At 42.0% G+C, this 12,727-nt stretch overlaps 1 protein-coding gene across 2 annotated transcripts in view; it reads right to left on the bottom strand.

Annotated features, from left to right (window-relative positions):
* UBR2 (ubiquitin protein ligase E3 component n-recognin 2) overlaps nucleotides 1-10,992 on the bottom strand; it is a 60,007-nt gene extending 49,015 nt beyond the window's left edge. For both annotated transcript variants that reach the window (XM_055816178.1, XM_055816179.1), the window contains exons 1-4: nucleotides 10,837-10,992; nucleotides 5,228-5,487; nucleotides 2,174-2,252; nucleotides 566-679 (exon numbers count right to left, since the gene is read on the bottom strand). In XM_055816178.1, coding sequence (XP_055672153.1) covers nucleotides 566-679; nucleotides 2,174-2,252; nucleotides 5,228-5,487; nucleotides 10,837-10,914 — 531 coding nt within the window. In that variant the 5' untranslated portion in view covers nucleotides 10,915-10,992. The remainder of the gene's footprint in view (nucleotides 1-565; nucleotides 680-2,173; nucleotides 2,253-5,227; nucleotides 5,488-10,836) is intronic.
* Nucleotides 10,993-12,727: the final 1,735 nt, after the last annotated feature.

Below are 12,727 nucleotides of genomic sequence, written 5' to 3' on the forward strand. Positions count from 1 at the left end.
TTGCATTTAGCATGTCCAAGTAGTTATGCTATGAGAAATGGTGAAGATATGTTCTCTATTTACTTTCTCCATACCAAACAAGATTTTATAGACCTCTATCTTATTACATCTCCATTATGGATTTCCTGTAACAGCAAGCTATTTTGATTTAAAAAATCTGTGCACTTTACTTTGGTAAGAATCGGAACATATGTTGCACAGACAGCTTAATTTGGCTTCTTCATGCACATGATTACATACAGATTTTTTTTTCACATGGCAGACTCCCTTCACCTTTCAGAGTAAGACAGAAAAACAAAGAAACAGAACTAAAGCTGCAGAGGCGACCGAGAGCGTACAAATGGAGATATAGCCTTCAAGTGGAAAATGTCATTCTAAAGAACTCCTTAAGTTCGACGTTAACTTTGTCTAACATAGTGTGGTTCAAATATTACTACTAAATTTCTTCCCATCTCCCATGCATGGTATACAAGACCAAAAATAACCTCATATGAATGATTTATACATATATACACACACACACAGATAACAGTGTTTTGAAACATGCCGCCTCAATCGTTACTACCTCTTCTTCTGCAGTCTCTGAAGTGTTAAGTTCATGCTTTTGACAGTAAGGACCTTCCTTCCAAGCTTCTGTATCACCACAGTCACAGAAACCTCCTCCACCTGATGTTGTCATCTGAAATTATTTTTAAAAATGAACCAACAGTTCAACTGAATATTCATATACATACATGCAAATTCAGAAATAAGTCGTTATAGCTGAACTACAAAAGCATGATCTAACCAGTACCCTGTTAAAATAGCACAGTGAAACCATGTCTGCACTTCCATGACAGCTGAAAGCTCATCTACTTCATCAGCCTGCATGTGCCAAAAGAAAAGGAAAAAAACCGCCAACCTTCAAACACCCACATTCTGCCCCACCTGAAGGCTGTGGGTTTTTCCTGGTTTTCAGTTTTTCAGAATCTATTACTTGCAAAGCCATCTGTACTATCTCAGATTCTCACATTTCTAATCTGAACAAAGCTAAACTGTTTCATATAGGACTATTACACAGAGAGAAAAAGATACCTTGTTTACAGTAGAAGGAATTTACAGGCAACACTTAAATTGTTTACGTAAGTCTTACTAATCACAGAGAAAAGTATTGGAAAACTGTTATATTTACACTGTTTTAATAAAATTTATTCTACAGCTAAGACCAATTTAGTCAAGTGTAATGATACTCTTTTTGAACCACAACTATTAGCTGATCCATAGAATTCTTTCACCTATTTTTGGCATATAGATCCATTCTGTACATACTGTAGGAAGTACCTGTATCAACAAAATTACACTTCTGGACATCACCTAGACTTGTTAATTCACTAAGCTTGCCAACTAAAACCTACATACAAGTATAATGATATCAGCAAATTGGGTTGGCTTTCTTGTGGCAAGTTGTTGTGTTTGGGGTTCCCCGCCCCCCCCCCCCCCCCCCGCCCAAAAAATCTTAGTGGTCACTATAACCATGCAGTGATCGGATTTACATTAACAGCAGTGCAGTATTGTCAAACACAGATTTACAGAAAGGCTGCACTGGTAATTTTCACTTAGCTTCTTAGTTTAAAAACACACCAAGGTCCCCTTGGTTTTGTTTGCAGGGATTTTTTAACTAATCTGTACTACTAATAACAGTATATTACTAAAAACCAGCATCTACAGTTTTATTTTCTGTTTTAACTTTATGTTTAAAAACAAGCAAAAATCCTGCTATTGTACAGAATTTGATAATTCAGCTGTTTAAATGAAGCAAATTGTAAATAAAAATGGTTTCTTAATTAAGGATTTTAATATTTTTTAAAATCAAACATCAAGGTCAAAGCAAGTAAAAAAGCAGCTCTAATGCTGTAAAATTCACTAAAGGGCACATGCTAAAAATAACATACATTTGTAAACTTAACTCTTGCGCACAGAATTTAATTGCTTAATATTTCAGAAGTGTTAAGTTTCAGAATGTACACAGATCAAAACACTCAAGTACTTGTGAGATTATTTCAGACATAATTCAAACCTTGTGTTCATCCAACATTTTAAAATTATGTATACATTCTTAAACGTTAAACAAGGAGTTTCATACACATACAAAATTATAAATGACTACACCCTATATTCCAGCAGTATTACTAACCCTGTATCGGTGCTCTCTATGAATGCTTCCAAGAAAGCACTCCATGCATAACACGCAAGTTGGGTCAACCGCACAGTCTCTGAAAACAGCAACAAAACACACACAGAAAAAGAAAAAGGGAAGCATTAAACAAGTAGTTTTTCCTTTAATTACACATTTTACAGCAGGTAATTTTCAAATATCACCAATATGAACCTTATGACTAATATATACATTCTTCTGAAAGACAAAAGGGATGGCTTCCAAGGAAAGGGAAACAAATGAAGGAGAAAAAAAATTTTATAACAGAGGAGGCTTTAAAATATTGTCTGGGTAGCATGTATATTTGGGCAATATAGCCATTGCCTTCAAGAGGTGAGAGAAGTATATAAGCAAGTTAACAGATGAATTATAGAACACAGTACGGACAGGTAAACGGTATAAACTCAAGCAAGTTCTCTCAAGTACAGCATTAACAATCTACAGTCTCCAGCAATCAGAGAAGACATCTTTTTCACTGAACACTGGGAAGAAAAACAGCACACAACAGATTAGATCAAACCTCTGCTTCTAAGTTTAGCCCTACAAGCTCACTGAAGAGGTCCAAGATCACAATGTTGTCAACCAGGAGATAAGAGACCGTAATAAGGTCCTGTCTACAAGCACTGCTATATTAGAGAGAAGTAATATTTCTCTCAAAAGGGGCTAAACAAATGAATGAGAGGATTATGATTTACATTAAGTGTCTCCCTGAGAAATACTGAAAACACATGAACTTGTGTAATGCAACTGACTTCAAGGCACCTCCAGATTAAAGGAGCCAGGTTTTGCAATGTAAAAATAACTACCAAGAGAATGAATGCCTTATGATGGTTATTATTAAAACAAGAATTCAGAGAAAGAACTTTGTTCAAAACAAAATACCAGCAATCTTATGAAATATTATTACCAAGAATTCTCTTAATTTCATTTCAGCAAATAAATTAAATCAGGTGATCACTGAAAGGTAATCTGGCAATCATGCCTAACTATGCATAAAGTACCATTTTCACATTCGTTTTCTCCACAGGAGCCATTAAAGGTGAAAATGGCAAAGCAAACTTATACAAAGCTCTTCTGTTTCAGAATAATTTATGTTCATGGTATTTCTTTTCTTTTAATTATTAAAAAAAATCAAAACCACTTGTTGCAACAATATGCCTACAGGATTGGGTAGATCAGTTCTACAATATTGGGTATCGATTCTTCAGAGCTCTAAATGTGTGGCAATGTACTTACAAACCCAGTACCATCTGCCAAGAAGTAAGAGTGCTTATACCTAAACCAGAGGCAAACCTTTTAAGTTTCACAACTGGACAGAAAAGCTACTGCTTTTAATGTATGTCATGGACTCAGAAAACAATTACTTTCTGTATCCCACAAAAGTTTAATTTAAACTCTCATTATTCTTCATTATCAGCTATAAGTCAAAAAAAATTATTAACACACAACAGGAAACATTAATGGGTTTATAGCTACGTTCAATACCTAATCAAAAGATGAGAGACTCCATCTTCACAGCAGCAACAGCAAAAAATATTTTGTATTCACTGCTGATCCTGACTTGAGCTAAAGATTGGACAAGATGGCCTACCAAGGCATCCTTTCTAATCTTAATGACATTATGATTATATTGCTGCGTTCAAATAATTTTTTCTACTGAAAGAAAGACCCTGAGTATGAACAGTACATTCATTCTCTAAATCCTACACCAATGGATTGCATTTTTCTATGTTTTCATCATAACTGACAGTATTTGCAAGGATATACTTTAGATACTGGGTTGTTTCTCTTGAAAAATCAAGCATTCAGTACAAACTAACAGAAGTCCCACAGTTTTCATTAGTCCATTTGAAGAGTATTTGATCATTAACACATTACTTCTAGGCTACAATGCGATTTGACTTAAAACACTAGTTCTGCGGTTTGGTTTTTTAGGACCAGATTTCACGGAAATCCTTTTTATAGCCTCTGATATTCTTCAGTCTCCCTACACAGATCTCTCCACTTTTTCACAGGTATGAAGGAAGACCCTAAGAACACCTGAGAGGAAATGGAGTTTTCTTAGTGGTTGAAAGTATCTAAAGTACCCATCAGTTTAATCCCATCCACCTCCAAATAACATGTCTCAAAATATTTGCAAAACTACCTATTCTAACTGATCGTTGAAATAGAAATGCAGAAGAGGCAGCTTGCTGAGTTAAGTGTCTCAAGTCCGCCCTGAATCAGAACTTCAGTAAGGCCAATAAAGTACCATCTTTCCAGAAAAGGAGAGATCTAGACAGTGAATTCTTCTATAATCATCCTCTCCTTGTAAATGAAGGAGATGGAAAACCAGAAAAATAAACCCTCAGAATAAGACAGATGTTCCCTCCCCCCATCACCCCACCAAGTGTTCAAGTGTCCAAGAGAGTGGTAGGAACCACACAAAACAAGAAGAATCTGTGTGAGAGAGAGTACAAACTCAACTACAGATGGTTCAGGAACGAGAACATGATGAGTATACAGCTAGCTAACACACTAGCTTAAAACTGCAGATTTTTTAAATACTTGTAATTGGTTAGTAATTTCCTGTCCTCTTTCAGGTAAAAAGGTATTTTCAGAGAGATCTAGAGATAAAGGTAGGGAAGGAACAAGAAGCTGGTACGCCTGTTTTAGCATTCAATAGACTGGTTTATCAGGTCATGCAAAGAGGTCTAATATACAGGAATAACAGCTGGTATTAAACACCTGCGTTACACATGCATACATCTGACCACCTACTTCTGATTAATGCCCTTAAATCACACAGTTCACCCCCCATTTTCTTTATCTTTTCTTTTGTGCAGAAAACACTCTACATTATAGTAATTAATATTTTTTCATTTACAAATCCATAGCACGTTAATTTTGCCCTGGCCCCACCTGTCATGAAATACTGCAAGATTACTTTAAAAATACATTTGGGTATTAACTTTTCATTAGGCCAGAATATTCTTATCAAAAACTGTTCATGACTTCAGATTATAAATACTTCACAATGCTAAGTTGAACTACCTGCAAGAATATGTCGGCTCTCCCACTTTAAAAACACGGCCACAAAGATGGGAAGGTTTGTTCGCTTGCTCAAGCTTTGGAAAACCAAATGCAGGATCTTCGCCACAAAGATACCATTCCATCGGTCCCAGCAAAATGTGTTGTGCCAGCATGTCTTCTCTCTGTGGGGCAGGGTTAGGACCCCTGCAGTAAATTTTTGGTACATAATAGGCCAGATGCTGGTATACTTCCTTCTGAAGGTCATTTGCTTGCAGCCATTTCTTTTAAATTAAAAGGAATGAGAACACAAATTGATCATTAATAAAAATACCAAACATAGTTCTAACCATCAAGATGAATTTTTTTATTGCTAAATCAAAAATCTGAAATGGTATTGCAAAACTAGAAAGCCATGCTTACTTCTAAGTGCTAAATCTAGACAATCTCAGAAGAAAGACATTCAGAATGGAATAATTTGATAATCTGCTTGCAAATTTTATCCTTTTGACACACAAAATGCTTTTCAAAACCACAAGATTTGAAAGACCATATTTTTAAAAATTTTCCTCCAGGATGCATGACAAGTGAAATATCCCAACATTAGCTGTGACTTTTAGGATAAGCCCTAGATTGTGCTGATTGCATTTCTCTGGAGTGCAGGCTGATGCTGCCAGCTGGGGACACAGAGCAGCACCAAAAAACTGGAGTTGGCAAGGAACAGGCAAAGACAAAAAGTACAAGAATGGCAAACACAGCATTAGGTAACAGTCCTCCTCTCATTTAATTTCAACAAATTACTTATGAAAAGGGGGGGGGGGGGATCTCCCACCACCAAAATAACTTCTCTGAATTGCTATTTCAAGTGTGGTGTTAGATCCATGAATTCTTGTATAAAGTTTGCATGCCACGGCTTTGGTAGCAGGGGGATACAAGGGTGGCTTCTGTGAGAAGTTGCTTCCCCTGTGTCTGATAAAGCCAACGCCAGCCAGCTCCGACAGACCTACAGCTGGCCAAGGCTGGTAGCACCTCTGGGATAACGTATTTAAGGAGTAAAAAAAACCAAACAACTGAGCAACTGCAGCCAGGACTGAGAATATGCAAGAGCAACCGCTCTGCAGCCCCCCAGGTCGGTGCAGGACGGGGGGCAGGAGGGGCTCCAGGCACCGGCGCAGAGATGCCCCGGCAGCCCGCGGTGGAGCCCACGGTGGGGCAGGCTGTGCCCTCAGCCCATGGAGGTCAGCGGGAGCAGATCCCCACCTGCAGCCGGGGAGGACCCCACGCCAGGGCAGGGGGTGCCCAAAGGAGGCTGTGACCCCGTGGGAAGCCCACGCTGGAGCAGGCTCCTGGCAGGACCCGTGGCCCCATGGAGAGAGGAGCCCAGGCTGGAGCAGGGTTGCTGGCAGGGCTTGTGACCCTGCAGGGACCCACGCTGGAGCGGTCTGCTCCTGAAGGACGGCACCCCGCGGGAGGGACCCACGTGGGGCAGTTTGTGAAGAACCGTGGCCCCTGGGAAGGACCCATGTAGGAGAAGTTCATGGAGGACTGTCTCCTGGGGGAGGGACCCCAGGCTGGAGCAGGGGCAGAGTGTGAGGACCCTCCCCCTGAGGAGGAAGGTGCAGCAGAGACAGCGTGTGATGAACTGACTGCAGCCCCTGCTCTCCATCCCTCTGCACCACCGGAGGGGAGGATGTAGAGAATTCAGGAGTAAACCTGGGCATGGAAAGGAGGGAGGGGTGGGGGGAAGGTGTTTTTAAGATTCAGTTTTATTTCTTATTATCCTACACTGATTTGATTGGTAATAAATGAAACCAATTTTCCCCAAGTCAAGTTTGTCTTGCCTGCGACAGTAATCACTGCATGATCTCCCTGTCCTCATCTCAACCCACGAGCCTTTGAATATATGTTCTCTCCCCTGCCCAGCTAAGGTGAGGAGCAATAAAGCAGCTTTTGGTGGGCACCTGGTGTCCAGCCACGGTCAACCCACCACAATTCTCTTAATCAGTTGTAAAAAACAATGTTGACAGAGCATTTAAAAGCCAAACCACTGTACCTGCTATAAGCCACTGAAAAACTCACAGCTCTTTCTAGGTTTCTTTTTTTCCCCTTGTATACATACACAAAGTAAAAAAAAAATCCCCTAGGACAACATTTGTTTTATTTCTGCCTTGTGGATTACAATTTTATAAAGATTTAAACTGTAAATTAAGGCTGCAAGGTTTTTATAATAAACAAACAGGAGCAAGCGCGTACTGCAAGCATGCACTGATTAAATCCTGCGTTACATAAACAGCCTTAGTATGCCGTTTCTCACTGTAAGTATGACAACCAGATACCCTCTGGCAACTTCAAAGAATTTAGAATCAACCTAAAACTGTACATGAAAACCAAGAATTAATTATACCAAAATAAATGCGTTTGGTAACCAAATCTTAAAGCTTGATTTACTCTGAATTATTTATGACTTACTCTAAAGAACTTGTTTGAGGCAACACAGTTGTAGTAAGTTCTTCAGGATACAGACATAGAGTCAGCAGAGTATTTGTACCATTTAAGAACTGCTGCATTTTTGCCCTTTTTAAAAATACATCATAGTATTTTCATTTTCTAGACTACGTTTTCTAAAGCAGAACTTCATATTAAATAACCCTTATTTGTCAGTACAGCTCTTTGTAAATAATATGCTTTCTTCACTTCTCTTTTGCTAAATTTGACTTCTTAAAATCATAATCAATACACTCAATCTTTCTGTATTTATCTAGCTTTGATAGTCAAAGCCCAGATTTTTTCCAAGAAAGTCCATGGGAAAAGGTTGCCAAAAAGCCTTATCCAACAATCAAAAAACATATAGATAATCTCACCATTCCCACCAGGACTCAAAAAGTACCACACAAAAATGAAAAAAGTAAAGTTTTCATTACTAAGAATTTGATTTGGTTTTTCTTTCTAGTTCATTAATCTTTTCCTCTCCTTTCCAATTAGTAAATGAATTTTTAGATTATTTTCTAGGGCATATATTAGTTACTATGCCTGCATTTTTCTCAGCAAAATACCTTTAATTTCAGCCTTTTGATTCAGCAGTACATTAGTAATTTCTATCTAGAAAATACACAGTGCATATTAGCTATGCTACAAGCTCAGACAAATGCCTAACCAGAGAAAATTCTTGTTCCTCGAGTAAATGGCTTTCCCATCCCCAAAATCCTGGGAGTACTTGCCTGAAAGTTAGGTGTGGCAACACTGAACATCATCACACCTACAACTCTTTGCAGAGCCAGTTCTATACACAAAACTGTGCATATAGTTTTGAAAATCAGATCCTGGCTAAAAGAGTATCAGAAGGAAGTACAACCTACTAGGACACAGAAACAGATGTCACTCCAAGAGCTATCAGAAAAGCACTAAGTACTGTTACGCATGTCAAATTTTTACTAGATATATATAAATATGCAAACATATGTTGTGCTGCCTTTCTAAATCACTACCTGGGAGGCACTGAACTCCAGCAAAACTACTCAAAACTTTGGAATTTGTTCTGTAAAAAAAACATTTTGTATTTAGGCAGGTCTTCAATTAGTATTTGTCTATCATCTAACCTGAAGTCATATGTAAGAAAATCTAATGTTTAGCTCTCCCAGGAGAGGTTTTTATTAAAAAGGGAAGTGTATGCCTTTTCACTTCCTCCTCCCTCAGACTTACTCTCCTGCAGCAATTTTTGACTGCCCCGGGAAAAAAACCAAAGAAACCCCAACAAAACAAAACCAAAAACATCAACAGAAAATTGATCAAACAACATTTTATGTAAGTAAATATCTAACGGGCCATCAGGGTTTCTAACAAATCCACATCTAAGAGATACTAGAACAAAATATATAATACAAATAAGCCATAAAAGAACACAGTTTACTGTTTCAAAAGCTAAAAGGTAGAATTTATGTTTTTCTTAGCTACACAAATAGATACTTGTATTTGAGCAACGTAGGCTCATGTTCTGTTACAGATAATTTATTCTTTTGATCGCTGTTCTTTGGCAGTTTATCGTTAAGTTGTTGCAATGAGAAACTGAAGCATAAATTGCTGTAACTATATCTTTGGACTGGCACTTGTTTTGTTAATATTGTGCTATCAACAAAGTAATGCTATAGACAAAGGAGAAAAAAAACGCTAAAACCCAAGTATGTTGTTTACATATACAATCAGGCAGTGCCAGCAGCATTTAGCTGATAGTGCACTGTAGATTTGAGTGATAGATTTCAGAATTGTAAAAATGAGAAAGAACTGACTAAAGTTAAAGTTGTACCTATAGTGAATTCCTAAATGTGTTCCACTTGGAGCATGTTTGCCTGGGGGCTACCTACAGTGTGACCCCAAAAAAACCCCACATTTGTTACTCAGGCAGACAAGGTAGTCTGGGCTGTTTGGACTACTTTATGAAGTGTTTGGTGGAATTACTGGGTTTGCTGTTGAGGGGGAGGGAAGACTAATCCTGGAGCTAAACTAGCTATGACATAGCTAACTATGCACATTTGCCCATCTAATCATACCTTCGACTGCACTGTAGATACACCAGCACAATCTGAGAATAATGTGAATTACAACATTGTCTTATTTTCTTTTGGAAAGCAGACAATATAATTCTCATCAACACACACACAGCCAGCTCTTTCAGGTCTTACCCTACAGATACACACACAAGCAGTCCCAGGTGCTGTCTCAGTATTTTAATGTATAAATCCAGTTCCTTAAAGGCACAAGCGTCTATGAGATGTGGTATTTATGCCAGAAATAAAAATTTATCTGAAAACTTTACCCTCAAGACTTCAGTTCCCTTAAAACTACTCTTCATAAAAGCAGGAAAAGTATATAAGCAAAAGTAGATTGCTCCAAATATTACATTGATTTTACCAATGTTTCCTCTACAAACGTCCCATTCCAATAGTCCTGGGCTTAACTAGTGCAAGCTTTTGCTAGAACTGCATCTTAAATACTGGGAAGAACGGAAGAACCCTGCAATGAAACTTCTGCACTAACGAGCATATTTGGGGTCACGCATCCACCTAAACCAGCGAGGGGATGGGGGGTCTTCTCTGGACGAGGAGATGCGAAAGGCAGCAGGCGAGGCCGGAGAACCGAGCCCGGCTCTCTGGAGGAGGCGAGCAAGCAGCAGAGGACGGAGCGAACACACCGAGCCGCGGCCCCCGCTGCCCCCGCCGAGCCCCCGAGCGGCGGGGAGGCGCGGCCGCCCCGGGCAGGCGGTGACCGCGTCCCGGCGGCGTGCGGGGAGCCACCTGCGCCAGCCGGAACAACAGGAAAAGCCGGCTGCTCGCTGCCATCCATTTCGGCTACCGCAACAGCGACGCCGGCGACAACAGCGGCCTACGGCCGGGCACCGGCGCCCGCTGCCGCCCAGGGGTGCCCCTGCGGCCGGCCCGGGCGGCGACACCCCCTCACGGACAGCCTGCCCGCCCCCCCCGCCCCGGCCGCAGCCTGGTCCCGGGCCCAGGAACGGCCCCCGGCCCTCCCGGCCCCGCCGCCGGCCGGGCAGGCCGGTGCCGCCCGCCGGCCTCGCGAGCCCCCGCTCCGTCCCCGCCCCGAGCTCTTCTCGCCCTTCCGCCCCGGGCCCGTCGCCTCACCACGGCGATCTCCTCGGCGGAGCACTCCAGCAGGCTCTTGTCAATAGCCTGCACCTCCGCCTCCAAGTCCGCCGCCATCTTCTCTCCGCCCCCCGCGCCGCCGCCGCCGCCGAGGCAAGGACGCCCGGAACCGGGCCCGGCCGGCCGCTCAGCCCGGGGAACCCACTTCCGGCCCGCCCCCGCCCGCCTCGTCACCGCTCGCGGGGCACTCTGGGAGTTGTGGTCTGCCCGCCGCCGCCCTCTCGCCGTCCTTCGCCCTTCCCGCCTCCTTCGGCGTGAGGGGATGCCCGGGACCGGGGCATCTCCGGCCTCGCCGCTAAAGCCGGGCCCGTGAGGGCGGGGGGGCTCCGGGACCGCCCGGGGGGCCCCGGCACCCGGCGTGGGTGGGAAGGAAAAAAAACCTGAACGACGTGAATCGGGCAACTACAGCTTTAGGGCGAATGTTACAAAGGGGAGAGGGTATAAACGCTGTTGCTCTGCCGCCCTCCACACCCACTTCCCACAGGGGCCGTGTGCCGCTCAAGCTGTAGCACAGTAGCAGCTCAGCCTGGCCTATCCCAGTAGAGCTCCAGGTTTGCAGCTCCAGGAGAACCTCACCACCAACAAAGCCAGCAAACGATGATCCTCAGTAACCCTGCTCCATTTAGTTCATGCAGGCTCTGTTTCTTACAGTGTCTTCTCAAAAACCTGTTGTGCCACTGTTGTACCCAGGGGCTGCTCTGCCCGTTGGCACTGCACCATTGCAATGACAGCTGGGCCGCCCAAGCGCCTGCTGGGCTTTGTACCACACCTTCCTTTGCCTGCTGGAAATTTCTGTGTGGACTCAAGCATCATGCATGAACTAAATATTATTTCCACCTCGCACCCTCTGTCGGCCTTCACAGAGATAAGGACCCACCCTACAGGAGCCTACCCCGGCAAATCCTGCTGAGGAAGAAGTCTCTGCTCCAGACAATTTACACTCCCAAGTCTAGGCGGTGCATGGGAGGGGAATAAACAGGCAGGAAAGACAAACCTGAGTTGTAATCGCCTGAAGCACGAGCCAAAGATGGCCATAAATGTTACCTTCGCCAAGCAGTACTAACTTAGAACAACTGTGCCTTGAAAGCAACTTCTAGTTCACATCTTATGTTCCTTAACAATTTTTAAACATTCTCACAGGAGGTATGCACAGTTGGGCTTTGCCTTTTCTTGTCTCATTTCTCTCTTCTTCCTTCCTCATTGTCCCCTCAGCTAATATTTTAAATACCGAATTATCGAAGGGAGATACATTATCTTATATCTATCCAAGAAGTAACAAATACATCTATGGCCATATGTTAATATAAGAAGGTGGGCCGCACGCCATTGCCTGGCTACTCTCAAAGAGATTTAACGTTCTTTGCATCAGGGGGCAGTAGCGCACGCTCACACGTTCGTCATACTATATCAGCACTTGTTTCTGAAACCTCAAGGGTTTATAAATCATTGCATTTACTTACACGCTGTGCTTGGGAGTTCTGGGGAATTTTGAGATGAAGGGAAGATACATGTCTGGAAAGACTGATTGTAAGAGCTGAGAAAATTGGGTTTAGCCAGCGCTATGTGGGAATCACAGAATGGGAAAAAGATGGCCTTTAGAATATTAATTTTACCTCCTAATAGGCTAAGAATAAGGGTAACTTCCTTTTGTCTGATTTTACCCTTAAAATATGCAGGCTATGTATTTTTATTGTGTTTGTTTTTATATCATTTGCCACTTTTTGAGTAATTGTTCTTAGAACACAGAAAATAATTATATATTCCTTAGAAGATCAGTAAAGCCCTTGCTGTTTCTCATTCATGTGCTGTCGATGCCTAAGAAATGCAGAAAGAACATGATGCTTCTTTGGAACAAGGCAGAGGGTGAAAG

Source organism: Falco peregrinus, chromosome 11 (genome assembly GCF_023634155.1).
Source record: "Falco peregrinus isolate bFalPer1 chromosome 11, bFalPer1.pri, whole genome shotgun sequence".
Taxonomy (NCBI): Eukaryota; Metazoa; Chordata; class Aves; order Falconiformes; family Falconidae; genus Falco; species Falco peregrinus.